At 37.5% G+C, this 26,425-nt stretch overlaps 1 protein-coding gene across 34 annotated transcripts; it reads right to left on the bottom strand.

Moving 5' to 3' along the window:
- Positions 1 to 476: 476 nt before the first annotated feature.
- On the bottom strand, positions 477 to 26,425 carry znf740a (zinc finger protein 740a). Of its 34 annotated transcripts, none has more exons than XM_084732211.1 (21): positions 25,938 to 26,423; positions 22,514 to 22,676; positions 22,144 to 22,326; positions 21,362 to 21,508; positions 20,226 to 20,343; positions 19,896 to 19,979; positions 17,487 to 17,570; positions 15,567 to 15,650; positions 14,965 to 15,048; positions 14,405 to 14,488; positions 13,943 to 14,026; positions 13,186 to 13,269; positions 11,265 to 11,348; positions 10,807 to 10,890; positions 8,943 to 9,026; positions 8,393 to 8,476; positions 7,713 to 7,796; positions 7,196 to 7,279; positions 5,086 to 5,169; positions 4,545 to 4,663; positions 477 to 3,875 (listed from the first exon to the last, which is right to left on the bottom strand). In XM_084732211.1, the coding sequence occupies exons 2-21, from the start codon at positions 22,556 to 22,558 to the stop codon at positions 3,702 to 3,704; spliced, it is 1,962 nt and encodes a 653-aa protein (XP_084588337.1). In that variant the 5' UTR covers positions 22,559 to 22,676; positions 25,938 to 26,423; the 3' UTR covers positions 477 to 3,701. The 34 variants fall into 34 exon arrangements, with proteins under 34 accessions (XP_084588337.1, XP_084588353.1, XP_084588345.1 ...); XM_084732227.1 differs by having other exon boundaries at positions 21,392 to 21,508; positions 25,938 to 26,422; XM_084732219.1 differs by lacking the exon at positions 25,938 to 26,423 and adding an exon at positions 25,589 to 25,782.

Raw genomic sequence — 26,425 nt, 5'->3', positions numbered from 1 at the left:
AATTTCTCCAGATTCTCTTAATCTCTTAATGATATGTTATAGCTTGTAGATGGTGACATCCGTAAGTTTTGTGCAGTTTTGTGTTGAGAAACATTGTTCTTGAACTGTTCAACTATTTGCTCCTGCGGATTTTCACAGCGGTGACCTCTCAGCCTTTGGAAAAAGCCTTTCATGCCCAGTCGTGATACTGTCACGTTACCAATCAACCTGTAGAATGTTCAACACGTTTTTGAACACTTCACAACTTTCCCATCAAAACAATAAAGTTTATCAGTTTGAACATTAAATCTCTTTGTCTTTGCACTGTATTCAATTGAATGTAGATTGAAAAGGATTTCCAATAATTGCATTCTGTCTTTATTTAAGTTTTACACAGCATTTCAACTTTTTGGGAGTTTGAGTTTGTACTTGAAACGCTTGAAATAAAAAAAAAAAACATTGAAATTAAGTCAACAGAGTCAGTAAGAATACAAAAGTCCTTTACAAATTCTTTTATTTCAGCATAATAGTAAGAAGCCTCTCCTCTGATTTTCATATACTTGAAACTAATTGGATCACAAGGGTACATATTAGTTAGCCCATTTTACAATAATCATTGTAACATTTTTTTAGGAAGTTATTCTTATGCACTCATTTTCCTACACAAAATAATCAATATCAAGATCCTATCTTAACTGAGGACCATAACTCTGCATGCAAGACTAATAAAGAAAACAACTAATCTGTGATAGCTACTGTTATGCTGTTGTTCATCTAATACCATTATCAATATAATTTACTACAAATACCAGGGACTTCGTATAAGAAAAGAAAACATTTTCTTGTGGTACTACTGCCTCTAATGTCAAAATTACCGAACATACTGGGCTCTCAACTGTACTGATCCAAATTGTTCTGTCCACCTTCTGTGTCAAGTTGAGGAGAAATAGGCTTTGTCTAAAACCTAAAATCTAGTACAGTCTGAAGGAAAAAAATATCCATCTCTCTTTTTTGTCTTTTTTCCTTTCACTCCAGTGTTTACAATTTCATCAGAATAAAAAAAGGTCCTTGAAACAATCATCAAAACGTGATGAGAAATTCTCAGACAAATAAATCCTTGGATCTGTCTGCAAAATTAAACCTCAATCTTATAAACAAAATGATCTGAGACTCAAGGATTCTATTGCATTTTAAACAATGAGATTGATAATACTAAAAATAATAAATGACAAAAAGGTATTAACAAGTGACGTCAACTATATACTGTATTGCCCTTTAGCCTTTTCACTATATGTGCTCGTGCCAGCAGTATCCCTTCCACAGATTCGGAATAGTGTTTCCAAAGCAAATGAATGCATTTCTCAAACTTGGCCCCTTTGCTGCCACTGGCCTCTTCTACTTTCTCGTCAAAGTCACGTAAAACTGAAACTCATCTCTGTACACACTTGAACTGAAACACAACTTTGCCTTGATATCAATGGACCGTTTAGAAAAAAAAAAAACTTTCCCATAATACTTTAGGTAGAATATCAACATAACTAAGTAATCAGACAGCTACTTATTTGTACCAAACACAAATTGTTCTTCCAACAGATTCCATCTTCACATTCAGTCAAAAATTAACTGGACAGAAAGAAAGAAAGAAAGAAAGAAAGAAAGAAAACAAAAGACGTTCTCTGCTTAGTGCGATCCAAATGAGACTGTAGTCCCCTGAAACACCCTTGATGGCTGCTTGTTACTTCCTGTGACATCAAAGGACAGTTGTAAAGTCTGGGATTTGTACATGCAGACTAATCGTCCCAACCAGCACTGACATTTCTGGGTTAAACAGAAACAGTTGCAGAAAGGAGCAAGTTTGAGAAATTTCTGCAAACAGGCAGCAAAGTGGCTCTTCGCTGTCTGACCGTCAAAGACTTTTCACAAAGTACGATCAAGAGTTCATCATATGTAAAAGAAATCATTCCTTACAATATCATTTAGTACTACAATGATTATTTGTGTATCCGCACTTACTTAAGGCTAAACCCAATGACATGACAGACATCCATTATTACACACCAACCACGTAATATTTGGATAAAAAGGCAATTTGTTAGTGTGTAGTAGAGTCAAGCAAGTGTTGATTCTGCTGTTGCCTGTGATGAGCCAAAGCACTGCAGTGGGAAACAATTTAGCACTACTGACTTCTCACAAGGACTGTCAAACTTCCAGGGGCTTCTTTTAAGTCTTATATCAGTAACAATGACCCAAAATATTCATTATCATCATCAAAAGACAACCTCTCTTGACAGGAGAACACATTAGTCTTTTTTAGCGCCACTGAAGCCATCAACATTCTGTAACCACGACAGCTTTAGGATTAAAAAAAAACATGATGAAAGGCTGTCTTGTCTTAGTAAATACATCTGATCCACGATAATAAACAGTTGAGAAAAAGGCAAATGAAAAAAAAAAAAAGAAACACACTAAGGCCACAAGATTTTGTATACCCCCGTTAATCTCACAATGTGAGAATCTGTACAAACAACATAATGGGACTTCATGTGGCCGACCTGCACGATTTTAGACCAGGATGTATGGACAGAGGAGGGAGAGACACTTTTCTGCCAAGTACTGGAGATCTCTGCATATATCTACAGTATATATACAGCTTAACGTACTGTAGTGTGGGAGGATGACTTGCTAAGGCTGCTGTCCTGCACCATTTCCTGAGTGACCCAGCAGGTCACACATGACACAGAACGTGAGATACACAGGTGATAGTCCTGTGACTCTTCCTGTCTGACACAGTGCCAGTCAACTGCAGGGTGCCCTGTCTTCATCCACTTCTTTGAAGTCCTGGTTTACAGTTATGAAGCGCTGTTTGATATCACTTTTTTACCCAATAAACACGCTCACAAAGTTACTCAGGTTTCCTCGTGATTTCACTGTAACTGTGACAACAGACTGCATTTGAACCAATTTCTAACTTTCAGTTTCTTTTTGGCCCATTTTGTGCATTTCAAAAAATCACCACTCAAGTCCCATAGAGAAATAATAAACATTTTCAATTATTTACACAAAATAATGATCCAAACTGTACTTCCCATGATGATAAAGGCAGGGAAATCCTATTGTTCCAATCACGTTTAGACCAGATACTGCTTTCAATGAAATGTCTTAACACTGTGTTAGCTGCAATAGTAAGCATGATCTGGTCTACGTGAGACGTCTGAAGACTGGTTTCCCTGCTTTACCTGTAAGGAAAGTTCAGTTTTACTAATTCTGACCTAAGTGACAATCCTTTAAAGTCAAAATGGGCCGCAAAAAGAAAAGTAGAAATAAGCTCAAATACTCACCACTTCATCCCATTTTGTTGCTAACACGTCAGGATAAACAATACCCACTGCCCTTCCCGAGTACCACCAAATGCAGATATATTTGAACAACAATAAAAACTTTTCTTTTTTGCAAAAATCAAATAGATTAAGTACAAAACAGGACCACTGTTCATCACAGAAAAGTCTCGTCTTTAAAAAAACGGGGGGAGAAAAGGAAACACAGTAAAAAGTCAACAAAACAAAAACACAAATGTCCCTCTGTCATTAGTAATCCCCAGACTGGAGCTGCAAGCTCAGTCTGTGCTAGAGTGTGGCGTCACTCAGCACAGAGCCGAGAAGAAGAAGAAACCCTGTGGCGTGTCCCATCTCTGGCGGTGTTGTGGATGCAGGGAAGGTGGAATGTCAGACTGCCAGCCGACCTGGAGGGGGATGCAGGGGACTCCAGGTTGGGGGTGCAGGTGGGGGTTCTTGGGGGTACGGGCGTGGTTCGCAGCATGGCTGGTTTTCTACTTTGGCTACGCTGCGACCCTGGCACAACCGCCGATGCCGCAACAGCCGGTCAGTCCGTGAAAAGTTCTTCAAAACACACAAATTGGACTTTGTTAATAATTCAAGTAAATGTGAAGGAAAATCTGTTTTAATAGTTCTAAAGACCAAGAAACCACAACAAACAAGTCTACTTTAAAGGCGCTTTTGATAACACTGATAACATTCAGTCACTAGAGGTTGCACTCTCCCTGCCCCTTCAATTCCAACCCAGTGGTTGCCAAGTTTCTGTAGTTGGTTGCCCAGGAAACAAACACATTTGTGCCAGATTTTGACATGTGCAGACAGGACTTCATGGTGCTTTCAAGTGCAACTCGTAAACTCAAAAAGCTATACTCTAATGGCAACAAAGATGGTTTAAAACAGATTTTTTTTTTCAGTTTTAATCTGTCATCACTTTCTTGTTATTTCATTACATTATTTTTAATAATTAGATGCTAAAACCACAACAATATCCCATTAATTTCTATTCTATTATAAGGATGAGCAGGTTTGTTCTTGAAACAATACTCTGTTTGGATGGCATCATTTCTTATTTCCAACATTTAATATCTTGTCTTTGCACTGTTTTCACCTAAATCAATGCCAAACAGGATGTGAAAATCATTGCATTCTGTTTTTGATTAATATTTTACATAGCGAATCAAGTTTTTTGGAATCAGGATCGGACATTAGGGTCACCTTGATTTGTTTACATACCTGCTGGCACCGTTCACACTGGTAAGGCTTCTCCCCACTATGGACACGCTTGTGTCTCTCAAGGTGGTAGCGCTGGATAAACCTCATATCACACATGTCACAAGCAAATGGCTTCTCTCCTAAAAGAGCACACAAATACACAGTCAATGCATCAATTTTAGCGTTTTGTACCAACAAACAGTGTGCAAATTTACACTTACTGATCTTTATTTGGGAACTACATTTCCAACACTTACAAAAAGTTGGAAAAAAAACTGCCCTATCATAAATTTCAACAGTTTAATTTCAGCATTTTTAAGACTGATATTCTAAAAGGCCTCGTCATCAACTCATTATGTGTAGATCAGAGTGGAATTTCTTGATTTCGTGGCCCAGATCTACGCAACATAGTGGCCCCGAAAAACTGGGGCAAGAATTTTGAGGCTGGTTCAACATCCCATCAAATGACTTGACAATCCAAACTCGAGTTTGTTGTGACCCCGTTCTGTTGCAAGCGCCAGAGCCTTTCTCAGTAATAAGGGTACGGTAAAGGAACGCATACCCGTATGAGTGAGGCTGTGTCTCTCCAGGTGGTTACGCTGAATAAACCTCATGTCACACATGGAACAAGCATACGGCTTCACCCCTACACACACAGAGCAATATATTAGCCCTACTACCCACAAGAACAAGACATACAACTTTCAAGCTCAAGCTAGCACTAGAACTAAAATACTGGCACATGTATTAGCTCATTTTTTGGTAAGTAATGTGCATTTCCTTTCTTAGAAAATATGTTGGAATGTTCAGACATGCAACTAAGACAATACATTAAACTTTGAATGGAGTTAAGTCAGAATTCAACATGATGTGAAGCTAAACGATATTTGTCCTAAGTGCTATGTGACATGAACATTTAATAATTGTATTTTTCTGAATTCTGAATCAGTTACATCCTCACCTCACACAACAAGACTATTTCAGGATCCTCTCACCTGAATGGCTGGTTTAAATTTGAACCTGTTATTACTAGATATTAAGCATAGGCACTATGTTCTTCAGATATTACACACCGGTTTAGACTTTTCTTAACAAACTGATTCAATGCAATCGAATGCTATTATAACTGCAACATGAGGGTAGTCGGGGTGGAATTGGGTGCTGCTTGGGTGTTCTGTGCTGATCTGCCAAAATAATATAATATTCGTTTCAGACTGATTCACACGTGACACAGCGATACAGACTGCAGATTTCAAGGACTTGTTCTGATTTAAAATTTGGAAGAAATGAAGACTTGTTTAGTTTCATGGTTTTCAGTTATGCTCACTGACCTCTGAGAGCAAAGTTTAGAGCTACTGCATTCCCCTGCGTGCATGACGAAAGACTACTACATTTTAAACTTTAAACCAAAAACAATCGAAAACTTATTTATGACACAACATTCTGCCTACTTGGTTTTTGCTTTCAAAATAATTTTGGATTCTTTATTTATTTCTAAAATTGCAACTAGCAGTTCATAAAAACAGAATTCACAAGTGGAATCTAGGTCAGATTCATTAACATTTAACCTAGCTAAAAGCCAAAATATTCAACCCTGTGCATCCACATTATACTTCTTGAATTGCCCTCCAGTATTACTGGTATGCTTCATAAAAAGCCCTCAAAAGGCTGGTAAACAAAACGGATTACTGCCTTTTGGCAACCAGCTATCAGTCGAGTTGTAGTTTACATCCAGTTATGATACCAGTGCCATAAACTATTAGTGATACCATTACCATACTTCATTTGACCCCCCCCCCCGGCTTCATTCAATACTAATCATATGAGCGGAAGCATTCCTGAGATAATTCTTCCGCATTTTATTTCTATCAGATGCCATAGGGTTGTAGAATGGCCATATTTTCAAGATATTTTGGTGGCATCTCAGCATGCTGATCAGCCAACACCATCAAATACACTGCCTTCAACTTCTCCACACCAAAGACTGAATGGGCTGTTGTGGTGTGGTGAGAACACTTGCAGTGATTGGCTACAACCAAAAAAATAATATGTTTTTTTTCCTATATGTGGTTAGAAAAGAGATCGAATGCAGTTATCATTTGACTGCTTGGTACAGAGCTATTTCAGTCAGACGGGTGTTCATTTCTCAAGCTTTTTACAAGGGAAGACTTGCTAGTTACTGTTACTAATTGTACTTTTTGTCACGCTAGCTTACGGTAACAGGGAGATGCAGAGTTGAGTGACCTTTCAACTTGGTGTGTGCAGTTTTTCTTAAGAATGTGGTTACGGTGTACAGATTGCATTTACACCGGCCCTAACTGATTAATATGTGTTTTTCCTATCCAGATAATGTATCTAGATAGGTGTCGCTGGCTTTTTACTACCCAGGTATTAACTTGAGCACACAAGAGGTTTATATTATCCATCAACAATTCTGGAGAGCAATATTCTCTTTGTTGCTACATGACTTTGCCTAGTTTCAAATATAGGTGACAGAAATGTATAAATACTAATATTTCAAACATCTTACTAACAGCAACTAACCTGAGCACCTGCCAGAAAATATATGTTTTGACTATTATTGTGACCACTCGAAGGTATCCCTCACATTAGCACAGTGAAGAGTAAATGGTGATCTATCATGTGAGAAGGGCAGGTGCACGGACCCATACCCGTATGAGTGAGGCTGTGTCTCGCCAGGTGGTAACGCTGAACAAACCTCATGTCACACATGGTACAAGCAAAAGGTTTCACACCTAAACGCAGAGCATCAATACATTATTTTCAGGACTTCTTAATTTCTGTCACAATCCATCAATCAGTAATGTGCTTTAAACATCTTTTAAAATTGATGGGTTGTTAACCACTTTTCACTTACTATGTGATTTTTTTTTACTGAAAAATATGCATTTGTTTTTTTTTCTCAAAGTCCAATTAAGGATACAAACTGTGTTGATCAAATTTCCGATCCACAACTAAACACATCACATGAGCTGATGATGTCACAGTCCTGTATTCATTTACAAGTATGGACAAATAATGCAAGATAGCATTGATCAAGAGAAATGTATAACTATTTATTTTCCACAGAATAATAATAATAATAGCCTCTGACAGCAGACTGTATCTAATACAAGGTTTAAGTACAGGCTGATGTCAGTGTCAAGGGTAAGGTGGGCGGACGCATACCCATATGAGTGAGGCTGTGTCTTGCCAGGTGGTAGCGCTGAAAAAACCTCTTGTCGCACATGGTGCAAGCATAAGGTTTCACACCTAAATGCAAAGTAGCAATATTATATTACTTTACCTCAGTTTTCATTCTTTACAAATCAATACCTAAGCTATTGGTTATTAACCACACATTTGCCAATTCATGCACAAACAAAAAGATATGTGAAATGTTACCTTCATGTAACAATTATAGTTACCAGCTAAGACAACTACGCAATTTACCTTTTTAGCTAATTGCAAAATGATTAGTCATTTTCATTCTTCAGAATTACACTTACTGTTAGGGAGCACTGCAATAAATATATTTGTGTTTTAAAAGCAAATGATGAGGCCAAATGTGTCAGTACTGCTGTTTGTTTGTTTTTTTACAGCCTTTTTAAGTTATTTTCATTTAAAGGTCCTGAATATTCTAAGAGGAATTACTATCATTGTAATTACACTGCCACAACTTATATAGAGCAAAGGTTACAGAAATTTAATGCAAATGCTTTGCATGAAAACTTTTACAAATACCTTTGAATTAGGCTATCTCAAAAATAACTGATTGTGCTGCCTGCATACATCAGCATAATAAAGACTATACTATACTGTAATAATGACCTACAGTATGTGAGAAGGGCAGGTGCACTGACGCATACCCGTATGAGTGAGGCTGTGTCTCGCCAGGTGGTAACGCTGAACAAACCTCATGTCACACATGGTACAAGCAAAAGGTTTCACACCTAAACGCAGAGCATTATGGTATTATTTTCAGACTTTGTATTTTTTGTGTTCACAATCCATCAATAAGCAATATATAAGATATTTCAAATATCTATTCAGAATTGATGGGTTGTTAACCACTTTGTTCAATTGTTTTGAAATTTCTTTAAGGAATGAATTCTTGTTTTTTTAAAAGTTATTGTTCCTCAAAATCCAATAAAGAATACATCAAACTGTGTGAACCAATTCTCAAATCCACAACTTAACACATCACATGAGCTGATGATGTTGCAGTCCTGTATCTCTTTACACATTTAAGACTTTCATATTGCATTTACACACATGTAGGGTAGGCTTGATCAAAAATTGTTCTACTCATCAGTTCAAGAGAGCACTGACAACTACCTTATATGACTGACTCTATATTTAACAAAATGTCATTACAGTCTGATCTCAGTGACATGGGTAAGGTGGGCGGACGCCTACCCATATGAGTGAGGCTGTGTCTTGCCAGGTGGTAGCGCTGAAAAAACCTCTTGTCACACATGGTGCAAGCATAAGGTTTCACACCTAAATGTAAAGTAGCAATATTACATTACTTTGCCTCACTTTCCATTTTTATAATTTAGGAATTAATATCTACGCTATTGGTTATTAACCACACAATTGCCAATTCATGCATGAACACAATTTTTTTCAGCAAATATTTCCTTCATAATGCCTTTAACCATTTCATAGTGCTGTACAACCCCAATTCTAAAAAAGGCTGGATGTTGTATAAAACATCAATAAAAACACAATGTAATGGATTTGCAGAAGCTTTGACCTGTATTAGATATCTAATGTTCAAATGGAATATTTTTTTTGTAAATATACACTCATTCTGAAGATTTAATGCCTGCAACATGCTCCATGAAGTTGGGACAGGGGCATGTTTACCACTGTGTTACATCACTTTTTCTTTTAACAGCACACTGTATGTTTGGTAACTGAGGACTCTAGCTGAACTTCTTTCTAATTCTTGCTTGATATATGACTTCAAGTGCTCAACAGTCCAGGGTCTCCATTGTAGTATTTTTACGCTTCATAATGCTCAACACATTTTCAACAGGAGACAGGTCTGGTCTGCAGGCAGGTCAGTCTAGTACACAAACTCTTTTACTACAAAGCCATGCAGTTGTGTCACACGCAGAATGTGTCTTGGCATTTGTCTTGTTGAAATATGTAGGGATGTCTCCGAAAAAGACATCATCTGGATGGCAGCATATGTTGCTCCAAAATCTGTACATGCCTTTCAGCATTATGGTGCCTTCACAGATGTGACATTTACCCATAATGCCATAGACACCAACACACCCCACCATCACAGATGGTGGCTTTTGAAGCTAGCACTGGTAACAATCCAGATGGTCCTAGATGGCTGTTGTTATGTGGCTTTTACTTTGCATTGTGGAGTCTTAACTTGTATTTGTAGATGCTGCAACAAACTGTGTTTACAGACAACAGTTTCCCTGGACTTGACTCTTATATGCAGAGATTTCTCCAGACTCTATGAATCTTTTAATGATATGATGGATTGTAGATGGTGAAATCCCTAAATTCCTTGCAATTTTGTGTTGATAAATGTTTTTAAACTCCTCCTTTTATACCCAATCATGACCAATGAACCTGTTTACCTGTGGAATGTCTTTTGTTGCCCATTTTTTGGAAATGTGTTCAGGGTTCAATGTTAAAGTTTTTTCCTACTTGCCCTGCAGGGCAAGTACTTCTCAAATCTACCTGCCCCATCTAAATTCCTATGAGTCCTGCCTAGGAGTTTCTTTTTCTAGCTGCGTGATGTATACTTTTGCTCACAACTTATTTATAACTAAAATCCATTGTCTGTTGACTGAACAAGATTATTTATGTTCATTATTTGTCGTTAATGTGCTGTTGAGGATCCTCATTGTCTTTTTTCTTTTTTTATGTAGTGTTACAGGCATCAAATTCAGAATGAGTGTATACGTACATAAAACAATAAAGTTCATTCGTATGAAACATGAAAAACATTGTATCTGTACTGGATTCAATTGAATACAACTTAAAAAGGACTTGCAAATCATTGCATTCTGTTTTTACGGCATCGCAACTTTTGTGGAATCAGAGTTGTGGCTACCAACAAACATTAAAAAACAATATATGGCTGATAATGGCTAACATCAACAGACTAGGAAACCTTTTGAAGATTTATACTTCATATTGACATTTCCCTTAAATGTAAAAGGCATATGTCTGAAGTGCACAATGAAAATTAAATGTGTACACTGATTTCTAACACTGAATGTCATGGGCACGGTGCACGGACCCATACCCGTATGAGTGAGGCTGTGTCTCGCCAGGTGGTAACGCTGAAAAAACTTCATGTCACACATGGTGCAAGCATAAGGTTTCACACCTAAACGCAGAGCATCAAGAAAATTATTTTTGTCTCTCTGCCACCAAAAGAAAATAAATAAATCTGTACTGCTATTTTATAACTTAAGAATACCAGTCTGGACTAAATTGATATCGGTGGTTAATAACCAATGTCATACCCTAAATTACTTACAAGGGTACAATATGATATGAGTAAATATGATGAATAAGATGCTTGTTTCAAATTCTCTAAAATCCACACACACAACAGAACACATAAGATGATGACGTCATCTTGATATTACACGTGAATGCTTTGTGTAAAAATACAGATATTTATATAAGACTAGATCAAGCATACAGATGTTGCAGCATCCTAATCTTGTGACTGGGTTAAGATTGGCTGACGCATACCCATATGAGTGAGGCTGTGTCTCGCCAGGTGGTAGCGCTGAAAAAACCTCTTGTCACACATGGTGCAAGCGTACGGCTTCACCCCTATACACACAAAGTACCAACTTTAGCAGAGAACACTCAACTGCCAAAAATGATCGACATTAAACTTTACTAATTGCTTAGTAAAGTTTGGTTGCACTTATCAGCGCTTTGTTTACACTGGAAATTCCAGCCGCTTCAAAAATATGCTCTTCCAATTGGAAATGACATCTGATTCAAGTTCCACTGTAACTGCTAAAGGTCTAAGGCCAGAATCTTAATTAGAAAAATTGAAGGATAGTAAAAATTTCCTGTGTAGAAAGCTAAATTGACTTATCTTCAAACCTAAAAAAAAATACCAAATGACCAGACAAATACTTGAGGTGAAACCATCGTCCCTAGTGGACACATTCCAACTAGCACAATATCAGGTTTTCACACTATGCCAATAGGTGATTGTGTTGATGTGTTCATGTCATTTCAACATACCGCATACAGATTTCAGGAATGGAATTATGACGTAAATACTTGAATTTTTGTAACGCTGATCGCAGACGTTAGACAATTTTAGGCAGTTGGTAAACAACTATGCACAATACATTAAGAATGGACATTCGTTTGCAGAGCAACTTTTGTGATTTAGCTTATGAAACTGATAAATAGTAACAGAAACTAGTCTAAAACCAACACATAGAACCTAGCTTATGTTTCAAGCAAAAATAAACCATTAACTCTGCTCTCTCTTCAAACTTAAAAACTGTACAAGCAGACTGACAATATAAAGAATATTCTTACTCATAACCTGCTTTCTTATATGGCAGACAACAAAACTAAACTATTCATAACAGAGGATTATGTTATTTCCTCACCATTACTTTGAATGTGAAATGACACACTGACTAAACCATGGGGGCAGTCAGCTCCAAATTTGCATACTTAAACTTTTTACAGGGAATTTTAGCCTAAATATAAACTAAATATAAAATCACATTCATATCAACTGAGATCCCACACAGTGTTTTTTCACCTACGGGTCTTTGTCCCCTACCAGGTCACATTACCAACACATACTCCTTAGTTCAGAGTTTAAGAAACATTTCCACAACTATTACAAAATGAATGGTCTCTCTGTCAGTACCTGGAAAATCCTTGAGTCCTTTATAAAGGGAGATACAGCCAATGTGGCCTGTGTTTATCTTTAGTTGCGCAAATGCACAAATCTAGAATTCATCAGCTGTACACAGTCACACGCCTGCAACTGCTTCAAAGCAAACGTCTTCCTTGACCCAGTTTGGGGTCAAAGGACTGGACTGTTAATATTCTTTAGACACTTCAAATAAAGTCAAATGGAATAGGAAAGATTTATCAGCATATCAGATGGTCTTTTAGCCATTATGCATTTTCATGTATTTTGTATTTTTGAAGATTTATTATGTTCAGCTACTGGGTTGACGGTACTCTAAGCTGGTTTTTGTTAAAGTAGAATTTCTAGTTGTGGCTGAGCTGATTCTAATACAGTTAAGTCTGTAAAGGGAATTTGTGAGTAATGTAAATTATTTTTGGCTTGCAGACATCTAAACATTTAAAATGCATCTGACATATAGGCAATCACAGTTTAAAGCAAAATAGCCAAATAAAACTATAACCAGATAATTGTTTTGGCATTTTTGCTTCATGGTCATCATGTCATTTCATATACAAAGTATAGGTGAATGTATTGTTATGCAAGTGCTTATGAGGCTCCTTGCAGATGTTACATGAAACATTAGCACTTGTCACTATAGTGACAGAAAGCAATACAAACTCGAGTTTGAAGCAGCCATGTAAACATTAATGTGGAGCGCATGCATGACTTAAGGCAAAGAAAGAGTGTGTCAAGGTTAAAAAAGTGAGGACATACCCGTATGAGTAAGACTGTGTCTCTCCAGTTGGTAACGTTGTATAAATCTCATGTCACACATGGTACAAGCATATGGCTTCACCCCTAAAGAGAGCACAAGAATGTTAGATGTGTTTCAGAAGACTGATGAAGTTCACGGAGTCCAGTATTTTGAAATTCTTTCAGGTTGTTTATTGTTGCATGCTTTATTATAGAAAAAAAACTGTTAGACATTACACAAAAAAGAGCCTAAGAACATGCAGACATCAAGAGTTAAGGTGCTTCATCAATTTAGGAGAAACAGGGTTTACATGTTGCAGGTTGGACCAGCTGGAATAATATTCAGTCATCGTGCAAAACAAATTGCTGTCTTCAAGATGCACCATTTCACTGTTAAGCTAGGCTAAGAATTATTCTATTTGCTTAACAAAATCTTGAGAAATGAAGACACTTTTTCTTGACATTTTAGTCTCTTGATGCCTGCATTTAAAACACTTTTTAGTGTAATGTTCCTTTCATTGGATATGAAATAATACTCAATAATACACATGCAATAGTACCATTACAATGTTCATACAATGACAGAGAGTCACTTTTTCAGTGGACAGTTTTCCAACAAAGCCTACAAATTCTATTAAACATTTTTAGAAGGGGAAGTTAATTTACCAATAATGGCATACTTATGGTATTGTATATAGAGGAACTTCAAAAAAATCATGTGTAGGTTGTTTGTATGAAAGGTTTGATAGTGAAAGGGGAACAATTAATTCAAGCATACCAGTATGAGTGAGGCTGTGTCTTGCCAAATGGTAACGCTGGAAGAACCTCATGTCACACATGGAGCAAGCGTATGGCTTCACCCCTAAACGCACACAGTACCAAACTTTAGAAAATGTTTTCATGAACTATGTACAGAAAATGTCATTTTACATACAGCAGTCAGTATTATGTAATTACAAGGTCTTTTACAAAGTATTTTCATGGCCAACTAGTCTGTATACATACAAAACATAAAATGAGTAATGTCAACCCTAAAAGCAGTTATCAAACATAATAAGTACACCAGAAAAGAAAAAGATCTATTAGTGCTTGAATTTCATAATCAATAATATGGATTGAGTAGCACAATTACAATTTCTTTTGTATCAAAGTACTCTCACAGGTAGGTGATGCCTACACACGAGGGCAAATATCTACAACCCCGATACTGTTTAGTGAGAGGAATAATTAAAACTTATACCCGTATGGGTGAGAGTGTGTCTTGCCAGGTGGTATCTCTGGAAAAATCTCATGTCACACATGGAGCAAGCATATGGCTTCACCCCTGCACACACAGAGCAAAATATTTTGTAAAAAACAACACAGTGAACTGAACAGGACACACTCGCTTATGTTATGTATCCAGACATGCCAGAATCAGATGCAACATTTTGCCAACATTTTCTAATCTATCCAATGTGTGAAAAAAGGGACCTCAATAAGAACATTTTTTTTGCTGAACTCGGTGCAGCTTTTTAATACCAGCATGCATCTTAAGTCTTAAGAAACCAAGGTGTAATTTACAGGCACAGCAGTTAAGTACTAATAAAGAGAACTTGAGAAATGCTGTGCAAAATAGCACCTTAAAGGGTTACAACACAAACTAAAGGCACTCCTCCAGCATACACTAACAGTTAAAACTGATTGATGCTTATGAAATTTTTAAAAACAGTCAAGTTTTTTTCTATCAACAAGGGAGAGATTAACTTCAGTAAACTGGGTATTTGGGCTCTACTGTAGCAAAGAAGGGTAAACCCATACCCGTGTGAGTGAGGCTGTGTCTTGCCAAGTGGTAGCGTTGGAAAAATCTCATGTCACACATGGAGCAAGCGTATGGCTTCACCCCTACACACATAAAAAGTATGTAAATATAAAAATAGAAACAGAAAAAATATGTGTCAACACATAACCATCAACTCTTCCCTTAGAATAGCTCTTCTTTTGCTTCTAGACATTGTGATATCAGCCTGACAAACAAAGGCTTGTTTTGCAGCATATGGTTATGTGTATTGTGACCACGACTGGGTCATTTAATCAAAGAAAAAAATCTTGAAAAATTAGGAAATGAGCAGCACAAGATAGAGCATTCAGCAGGGGAAAAACTGAGGTTGTGTACATTCAGGTGGCCCAACTCTATGCATCTATTTACATCTAAAGCTAAAACTTGTTTTGTTTCTTTTTATTATTATTTTACCATCCTAATACATGTCTGGATACATCTTTATGTTTCTGAATATGAGAATATTTGAAGCTAGTACTTATTTGAGACACCCTAAACCTGTTTACATTGCTATTGTTGGAAAAGTTTAGGCACCTCTAAAACATCACTGCTACCTAACGAGCTGGGGTAAGCAGACGCATACCAGTATGAGTGAGGCTGTGTCTTGCCAGATGGTAACGTTGGAAGAACCTCATGTCACACATGGAGCAAGCGTACGGCTTCACCCCTACATACACAAAGTATCAACATATTAGCTACGACGTTCCTTAAACATCAAAGGAGAGCATCAATCACAGGCATTAAATCACTAGAACCTGGCAGACATTACACATTCCAATCAAGCTTCATGCGAAGAGCAAATTTGTTTCACTTCTAATTAGTGAAAGTGTCTTCTGCTTAGGGAGCATTTTTTTCATATCATCTGGAGTATGTCATGAAACAAAAGCAGCAACAGGATACAAGCCAAGCATGTTTAAAACAAGACATACAAGTCAGCAGCATGATAGCAAAGATATGTCTAAGACGGTGATCACACTGGCCAGCTGAAGCAGAAACATGTGCACACTTCTCCACCATTCACTATTACTACTGTTAACATTTTTTTAGAATTGTGTTGATCCTGTCTGTAGCAACTTACTGCAAGTTGAAATCTGTTTAATTGATGGTGGCATTAAAGTGTATGTTGCTTGGAAGTGTTACAAGTGTGCTTGTTTTCTAGCAGTCTAAAAGTCTCAACTTTCAAAAGCTTACAATCTGATCTCCGCCATAAACTTACAGCAGAAGCATCTGTACAAGCAACTGTGCAACTATATCATAAAAATTAAATTTAAGAAGCGAAACAACAACTATGACAAGTGAGCTGTGCAGCCATTAATCTGTATGTATAATAGATGTGGACATCAAAGGACTATTCCCATAATATACCATGGCCATCAGCTACTTCAATATGGCTGAGTCAGGCAGGAGGGCATATTATTATTAATATGAACTTGAACTCTGCATATTTTACCGTTGCAGTAAAGCTATGCACAATTTGTGTATGTGAAATTACATTATTTTGACCCCCCTCTCTTATACTATCACTTCCTTCAAAAATCCTAACCATCGTAGACACATCCATTAATGACTACATAAAAGGATGTGCACTAGTACGTACACAATGCATGATAGCTAACAGCTAGCTTTATCTCTTCAGTGCCACTAAGATGATCAAGGACCAGTAACAATATTCTTGGAGAATAAAAAACAAAATAGAAAACGAATCAAAAGTAATTTTGCTGAACAGCAATGGTATAAGAGGGATAATACACTTTGAGGGGTCCACAGAAGCTATTTTAGTTCATATGGTGTTTATTATTGTTATTATTATCATCATTGTTATTATTATCTATTCATGCAGCACATTACAACAAATGGCCCATTAATGGACATAATGGAAAAAATTTAGAGGCTACTGTCTCAACTGTTGGACTGCAAAAACATGTTTCATTATTTTGTCCACTTAATTCAACAACAGATTTCTATGTTTCTTGACAGTTGGATTTATCGCAGGGTTTTTCTATTAGATTTCATTATACAGGAATTACTATTTCTCTGGTATTTCATTAGTGCTGTTTATATTATACTTTATTGTAGTACTGATATTTTTATGGGTTTATTTTTACAAATGATAAATGGCTGAGATTAAGTGTGTCAGGGGAAAAAAAATCTATATTGAGAAAAACAAACAAAACAATGGTTTAAAGTATTAACTCTTACAAACACCTGCATCAATCACCGGCATCTCTGAACACTCTGAAATGATCCTACAGTTTGGACCCCTTAACATGGGATAATAAATCATCTTTTTTTTTATAAAAGGCAAAATGTAAGTCTACAGGACTGTTCAAACATACTGTTGAAAACATACTATTGTCAGCAATCAGTGCATCGTATAAAAGGCTACCGTTTTTGTTTTTTTCCTGTTTTGTTCTCTATCATTTCTTGAACTTTTGATCTCAATAAGATTCCCTGATTCATAAAGTGTCTTAACTTGAACTGGGTACGGTAAAAGGACGCATACCCGTATGAGTGAGTCTGTGTCTCTCCAGGTGGTAACGCTGGAAAAACCTCATGTCACACATGGAACAAGCGTACGGCTTCACCCCTACACACACAGAGCATAAAATTATTAGCTATTCAGCCTATCAAAGAAACGAAAATGTGGGGGGGGGGAAATCACAAAGAACAGAAAGAACAGATGCATTGTTGCCACAAAGAGCAACTGCTTACTGAAATCACTGGGATATTGGAATAAAATATATATACTGTATACTGTGTATGTGTATGTGTATAAATAAACCATATCAAATGAGTTGGGTAGATGTGGTCAACATTAGATTACTATTGATGCATTTCTTTTGGTGAATACTGTGGCAGCAGTCACTGACTTACAAAAACGATTAGGTTAGAAGTTGACTTACCCACAGCATACCTCTTAAATAATGAAAAACAAAGATTTGTGTGAAACACAAATATTAACACACTATGCAAATAGTTTTAACTAAAGTCCTCAATTTTCATGTGATATAAATAACGAAGAACATAGTCCTTTGATGTCCATGCAGTTATTTTCAGTGACAAAGTTATAATTATATACAAAAATTATTAAAGGAAATAAATCTTGCATGTTTTTGCGGCCTGTGCTTGGAGGCTTTCACATACTGTGCATACACTGGGGTCCACAAGTTGAGTCCACTTTCAAGTCCACTATCAAAAAGTCTTGTTTACAGAACTGTTTGTTGTCATCATTTAGCAACATAAAAGATAGCTTGTTTTTTCATCAGTTGTTAAAGGAATATCTTATTTACCACTAATACAAATCTATATATGTTAGAATGCACACAGTCAAGTCAAAACAACCTTATTCAAATAAATAGCACGACTATTCTCTGTAATAAAAGATGACAATTATGGCTGATTTTCAACAGAGAATACCATGCAACCTTTATATAGTTGCCCATGCATACTACTGCTTTAATGTTGCATTTCAACTCTAACTTACTTTTATCTGGTCTGTTAACACTGTTTGAGTAAACCAATAATGTGGAGCCAAGTGGTTCTCTAACAAAGTTTCCCAGCACAAATCTGCTTCTAAATTCAAGTTTTGCAGGTTCTGCTCCCTGAATTTCTGAAGTCAAATAATCCAGACCAAGAGATGACAGACCTTTCAGAATAAAGCAGCCAGTACGCTGCAACATGATGGCCTGTATGGGTGGTCAGATGTGGTCTGTTTGACTAGTGAACAGCTGTGATATGGCACTGTTCAACAGTGCATTCTTAAGTATTGTACTGTGCAAGGTGTTTACAGAGCATGCAGCAACTGCTAAATGGTGAAACATAAGAGGACACAGCGTAGCTTACTGGTAACCTACAACTGCATGTTTCTATCTTTTTAAAGAGGAATTTGAAAATGTAGATGACAGTTGTCAGGGCATAAAACCAATCTCCTGTTGATCTTTCCAAATCAATACTCAGCAACATAGCCTAACAATGGTATGGCTGTCAGTGTTAAGAATATGTTAATTCAAAAAAGTGCCCTTAAATCTAAATTCAAACTGAATCATGGATTTGGAAAATTACGACACCCCTGCTCTTCAAAATGACCACGCCATGTGAAGACCAGCGTATAAAGCCGACATCTTTGCAGGACCCAACAACATTGGCATGAACACAAATTCCAATGATAAAGAACCTCATTTGTGACATCTTAAAACAAATTAACTGCAAACTATATGAAAAGGATGGGCCAAAAACCAACATGAGACAAACAATGTAAAGGTATCACAGTTGAATGCAGAAGAAAATTGTTTACACATGAATCAAAGTTTGAATTTGCAATAAGAGCTTACGACAGTTACAAGAGAGGCTAATGCATACTTCCACAGGCACCACAGCTCAACCCCATGTAAAGTTCTGGAGAAAAGGAGGAATGTGTCCCCAACATCTCTGGGATAATTTATAACAGTCCTAAAGAAATATACTACAATTTCTAAAATAAATAAATAAATAAAATTAAATAAATAAATAAAAATCTCTCTCTCAAATAAGATTCTCAAATTTCATTTAATTTCATTTCAATAACTGACGCCAGTCAAAATGGATAGCTATGATTATAGCAAATAATGGACATTGAAAGATGAAAAAGAACATATCATAAATGTTAAAACAACAGTTTTTAATAGTGGACTCAGGACTGTTGGACCACACTGTATGACATTGCCTTCTTTAAATTTGCTGGTGTTGGGGGACCAATATTTATGAGACAAATACTTAGCTTTATATTTTGGGGTGAACAGATTTTGGGGGTGGCTTTGTTGGAAATTACTGTCCACAGACAAAATGAACCCTGAGCATCTGTCCATTGATTCAAGTGACAGACTACAGATGTAGTCGGATTTATGTAATATGGGTACGGTTAAAGGACGCATACCCGTGTGAATGAGGCTGTGTCTCTCCAGGTGGTAACGCTGAATAAACCTCATGTCACATACGGCACAAGCATACGGCTTCTCCCCTAAACCGAAGAGCACCAGTTTTAGTTAAAGTCCCCACAGATACCACCAATTAGCTGTGAGGCAAAAGCGATTACCAAACAAGGTTTTTAAGCAGGCCATTGCAAAACCTTACAGTTGCTGCACACTCCTACATTTAGTCCAACTCAAGCTTTCAGGGCCTCTTTCAACAAATGATTCATGTAATCAGGCATTAAAAGCTGTTCTGGCTTAACTGTAAAATCGAGTTGTTCAAGCATGACCCATACCTGTATGAATGAGGATATGTCTCTTCAGATGGTATCCACTCCTAAATGCTCCATAACAGTGATCACAAATAAAGTTTTTCTGCACTTTGGATGATGGACCATTCTCATCTCCTGTGCCCTGATGAGGACAACAAGAAATAATGGTTCAACATTTGTTAAAATGCCAGCTTGACAGAACACTGATAATATAAAGTCCATTTTACCACAAACACAATGGCACAATCTGTCACACATACCCACCCACAATGGCTCAGAATTTAATGAAAATCTAAAAGTCCTGTGAAACGTCAGTATATCTAGGGGACCAGTGTGTAGGATTTAGTGGCATGTAGCGGTGAGCTTGCAGAATGCAACCTCACTCTCACCTTCCAAGCATGCAGGGGAACCTACTGTGGCTGCAAAACTCACAAAAAAAACATGAAACGCCCTCTCTGAAGCCAGGCTGGGCAACAAGGCAGCCTCCGTGGACCTGTGCCCTCTGTGTATATAAATGGCTCATTCTAAAGTAATGAAAACACAACAATTCTTATTTTCAGGTGATTATACACTAATGAAAACATACTTATGAATATCACATTCAATTTCTGCCCTATTCTGACAATAAATCCCTATAAATCTTACACACTGGTCCTTTAAGGCATGTGATTTATATTACACTGTAAGGATGCTGCACACAATCAAGATTTTTCAAATTTATTTGAATGGTTTATCTTTGACCAAATTATCTTTGGCATAAACAAGCGCGATGTGAAAGGTTTTTTTTTTTTTTTTAACTATATATAATTAACATTTGAATTGAGAAATACCCCACAGTCCCCTCCAATGGCCTAATGCCCTCATGTTACTGCTCCCCCTGTTATGCACACAACTGCAGTTATTGTGCTCCGCTTCACTCTGCTCCCCTCCCCCTCTTTCCTCTCTAGAGATCCTCCACCCCCTCCACATCTTCCCTGAACTCCTCCCCCCACCCCCACACAAACAAAAAGTGCACACATGAAAGCTCCGAGTCCGGCGCACTTGAATAAAGTTAAATGGTTTTAACTAAACGTGTGCAAGCAGCTAACGGGAAATTTTATGTGATGAGGAAAAATGAACATGCACGGACCATTCCCTATTTAGCAACCACAGCCACTGACCTTCCCACCCCTTCCCTCTTGTTCTCTCACTTTACAGGGCGTTACTGATTTCCTGTTCTTTTTTTTCTGCTGCATGTCCTCGTTGGCTCTCATCTCCTTCTCGTCCAACAGGCGGGGAGCTTGGAATTCACCTTCCTTCCGGATGAGCTACAGAGCCAGAAAAAGTTAATTATTTCCCAAATTCAGATCTGTTTACTTTCAAAGTGATATCTAAACACAACTCAAATGAAGTGACAAATGTGACCCTCTATTATGTGCATTTTTGCCACAGCCAGCTGAAAAAACCAGCGTTAAATAGTATGGGTTTGTAAATTTAGCATCTCTGTTTTAGAAAAAACAACTTTAGAAGAATGTGAATAATTTCAGATGAAGGAGGAATAAAATATACTGTACTGGTAAGGGCAAGGGTTTTTCCATCTGAAACAAAACTAAATTTTGATAAACTAGAAAACTGTCATTTGTGTATGTAAAGGGACAATGGGATACATGTAGTTTCTAAAACTATATCCATCTGCCGTTAAAAATATAACCTTGCCATGATTATGTTACTACCTTTTTCTATCCTTAAAATCATGTCCTATTTACAAGTTAAAAAATCATAAAACAAGAAGAAGGGGCTGTTTTAGAGAGAACAAATCAGCCATACTACATTCAGATGGAAAATCCGCCCACACTGAAATTTTCAATTCAATAAAGCTGATTGGTTTACACCCTTCACAATACTAAAAGTGAAGCACATAACAGTCCCATTTCCACTCTGCATTTCACAAGTAGGTCCTAACCAGGGGCGGACAGCTCATTCCAGATGGGAGGATCATGTGGCTCTGAGGACCACGGTCAGGTCCCTCTCTCTGTGGTGGTCCATGGCCGAGTGGAGCCATCATTTTTTTGGGCGGAGCGGCCATGGAGCTGGCCTGCATCAGGGCCATACTGGAGAGGACAGCCTCGCAGCCAAGCAGCCCCGCCTGCAAAGAAAAAGAATGAAGAGCAACACTTCACCTACTGTAGCAAACACTTAAAAACAATTTGAAATTATCTGATTCTTGCCAGTGACATGGCATTTGCCAGGCTATTCATCAACGACAACATCCTGAGTGACACAAGACTTCAAGCAAAGTTATTTGTAACCACTTTGGATTTCTCAAAACAAACCCATTTCATATGGTCGCGGACTGAGCTGCTGGGCAGATGTGACATTGCTGTGGTGTATGTGAGCGCAGGGACAGGGGTGGGGACAAGGTCATCCAGAGATCCGTCAGTCAGGATGGTCGGGCTGGTGGGAAGCCACACCCACCTCACTCATCTAGCATTAAAACTGAGGAAGAGGAGGATGTGGATGAAACAGACAAACATTAAATTACAGCACAACTCGCTGTCTTTATCGTTACATATTCCATTAACTCAAGTTAGGATGGTGATTTTTCACAATGACATTTAAACATCACATCATACAACACACACAGATATTTGCACAAATAACTATGTTAGGCCTTTTTTAACCCTTTTTAAAGAAACTAGTCAGTATACTTACCATTAGACAAATCTGAACATAAACTGAGTTCATGAGTTTACTGGCTGTGGCCAATATTCAATTAATCATACAGTGTATTTACCGTATAACTAGGTTTTTCTCTTTTGGAGCTATCCTAGTTGATGGTAAGTAACTGATTGGACTGGATTTCAACAATTATTTGCTTCTATATAAACCCCACGCATAAAAATTAGCCCATAACCAAGTTGTGGTTTGGACTACAACTGAATATCCAAAGTATTGAACTGATGGGTAACACACAGTACAAGAAAATCAAATTAATATAAATAACATTATCTGGTTAGGTATTGAACATCACCTGTATAGCTGATGTTTCTCTCATTGGACTGCGAGGTAATTTGAAGTCAACCTGAACAGTGATTTTCACTAGCTCATTAAAAGGGTTGAGTATATTTCCTATTTTAACTGAATTATTCCAATTCTGCATTTAAGAATTGCCTTGAATCTGGTTTCTATTTACTGGCATATTGTTTTGATGGAAAAAAAAAAAAGTAGTCTGTTAAAAACACCGTTTTGTGAGGCAACACTGGGCTGCTATGAATGAATATTTTCTGATCTGTTTTGGTTTAAAGGAAAAAAAAAATCTTTCAAATCAAGTCGAATGACTGGTGATTAACATTTATGTTACTCATGAGAAACAGATTGGATTAGCATCTATTCATTTGAGGTCATTAAGGCTGTTACTGGAGCCATCAAAAACATCCAGTCTTACACTGTGCTACACCTAAAGACAAACCTCTGATCTGTATGAAACTGTTCTCACAGTGCATTACATTTTGCTGTACTGCAACTGCGTTTTGTGGAGTTCACCACGAGTTTTAAGTGGTAGCTCCATTGTAAAAACTATACACACTGAATGCATAACCACTGAAGACAGAAACACAATCAAAATTTGTTTTCAAGAATCAATAAGTGGAATCAAAAGGCACACAATCTGGACCCATTTCAGATTCCAAACCACTCATTGATACCAAAACAAAAAAGTAACAACTGTCCCCCAGCCCTAAAACAATTACTATCACTAAATTTCCACTAGTAAACTGAATTATGGCAAGCCAACCACAAGGCACACCGGAGTATTCTGGGTACACATGAAGTATAGGTAGGTTCATTTCTACTCTATATAAACAGCTTCCAGGTTTTGTTAAAAACTGACATTTTATACAAGCATTTGACATTAGGGAAACAAGTCAAAACATGAGGACAAGAGGGGACTGTAGTGAAATTTAGGAAGCAAAAAAAACAAAGAGTAATGTCATTTCTTGAGTATAATTGATGAAAAGACTAGTATTTTGAGATTTTTTTTAACACTTCAAAATATTGACCTTATGCATTAAGAATTTTTAATGTACATGTGTTAATTGCTTGTACAACATTAACTTCAACAAAGGTTCCTAAATACAGAACAGAATTCAACATATATAAAAAAAGAAATGTTATACAAAAAAAAGAAAGTTTAGCTGGCCAGTGTGTCCAGTGCTGACAAGCTTTTCCTACTATGCATGTTGCTACTGAAATCACGTTCTCTGTCTCAGCTTAACACACATCCAATCACAACACCACTGTGTAAGATATGGTCTGATTCAAATATTTATATTGGTTTTCAATTAATTTTATTTTGGGTGTCATAGACCTAAGGTTTATGTAGGCCAAAAACATAGTGCGACAACATTTTGGGCATACTAATAAAAACCCAGAAAAATATAGGAAGAAAACAAAAACAATGAATGAAATGTGAAAAAGTAAACAATGTGAGGGGGAGTTAATTGTCTACGCTGCAGTGACTGTCTCTGAGAGCCCTCGTTCCTGATCAAACAAATACAAGGCCAATCATACAGTGCAACTAATAAAGCAAAACGTCTCAGAAAACGTTACATCTCTCATATCTAAATGTTTGGCTAAACATAAATTAATGTCGTAAGCCTACACAGACTATCCGTGAGAGTGGTTGTAATTCTACTTTTATTGTTCATGGGAATGCAAAGGCTAATATTTTTACAACTGTGTGTAAACATATACATGTTTCATCAACCAAGCAAAGCTCTTGTCTGCACTCACATTTACCCGATACATTAAAACGTGCGTTTTGCATCTTGACGTGGGGCTTTAACAAGTAGAGCTATATTACGAGGAGGCCATGAATTTACTCGAAGAAACATTGCTGTATCTTATGATGGCTTCTCCCGGTTTAACGTTACGTTTTGGCTTCGTTTGTTGTTTCGTTTGCAACTGTGGCACAAGTTAACTGTTACTCTTGTGAGCCTTAATAGGTTAACGGTTGCCAGGCAGATGCACTATACTTTAACGATAGAGTGCTTTCGCCATTGGCGTTGGTTAGCTAGCTTGCGTTGCTAGGAAAATAGACACCTAGCGTAACGCTAACATTGGCTAGCGCTAATTAAAAAAAACTACACGGCTGCGTCGTACAGTTACGTCTCTTGCTGCCGTTCTGTTATGTCACCCGAAAAATTGCTATTAGCCTAATATAATGTTATTGTAAAAATAATTATGTATTTCTTCTGCACTGGCTGATCTGGCCTTCGCACTACCACCCAACCTAGCGTTAGTTTTGCTGATGTTGAACAAGCTGGCTAACATCAGCTAGCCAGCAGCTAGCTGCTCGCTGGCGCCCTCGCCCACTGAAATGTTAGTAATCGAACATTTTTTCAGCCCACCTGGTCATCGGTTCGATACAGTAGCTTTGCAAGAGTATCAATCCTGCAGACTGGAACAATGAAACATTTCACCATGATAACTCTACAAGACACGACCTTAACTCGTTCAAGACAAGATTGAGCGATAAAGACATTCGTGATGGCCGTCGTTGCGAGTGCCTCCCCCTCCCGATGATTAAGCTAACGTTTGTTAGCGAGCTAGCAATGGCTAACATTGACGCTGTAATATTGGCTAAATCCCTCTGGTGCCATTCCCGAGCGTGCATTTTTACTAATGAAACAACAGACCACTGCATGCACAGTCAAAATCCACCGAGCATCGAAGAAAAATTAAGAAATATTTATCTACCTTTTAGCTTCACTCGCCCGACGTTTTCAAGAGCGTCTCTAGTTTACAAACACAGGAAACGCCACAGGATGTAACCCACTCCCCCACACAGCAGCAGCGGCACAGCCTCCTCAAGCGAAGAGAAAAGGGTCATCTTCTCCTATCAGTTCCCCGATAACACAGAGCCGTGCCTCAAAGTGTCAACGAAATACGTCTGTTAATCCATTTTCATATTGTTTTGAGGATTTTAAGCCCTCTAAACGTGATATCGTGCGTGTGTTGTTAGGTGGAGCTGCCCTCCCTTCAGTTTGTACCAGATTCAGACGACGGCTGAAAAGACGCAGATGAAAAGAAGGAGTGGACACTAAAATGACAGAAAACAGAGACGTCCAGACGACATACAATCCGCTGCCCCTTGCCCTGTCTGAAGGGTCCCTGGAGCCAAACAAATGTCAGTGATTAGTAGAACAATAACACTGCTATTATTGCCGTCGCTGAATCGTTTAATC

This window comes from Lutjanus erythropterus, chromosome 2, assembly GCF_056507025.1.
Source record: "Lutjanus erythropterus isolate fLutEry1 chromosome 2, fLutEry1.hap2, whole genome shotgun sequence".
Taxonomy (NCBI): domain Eukaryota; kingdom Metazoa; phylum Chordata; class Actinopteri; order Lutjaniformes; family Lutjanidae; genus Lutjanus; species Lutjanus erythropterus.
Note: the sequence above shows the minus strand (reverse complement) of the source record. Positions and strands in the feature narration are given on the sequence as shown.

What these genes read in the sequence shown, in the direction of transcription:
- znf740a (XM_084732211.1), bottom strand. Translation starts at nt 22,558, where the DNA reads ATGTCACATCTGCCCAGCAGCTCAGTCCGCGACCATATGAAATGG. An exon ending in ACACAGCCTCACTCATACGG is followed by an intron (nt 7,797 to 8,392) that starts GTATGCGTCAGT and finishes CTTTGCATTTAG; the next exon opens with GTGTGAAACCTTATGCTTGC. An exon ending in AGTGTGAACGGTGCCAGCAG is followed by an intron (nt 3,876 to 4,544) that starts GTATGTAAACAA and finishes TGTGTTTTGAAG; the next exon opens with AACTTTTCACGGACTGACCG.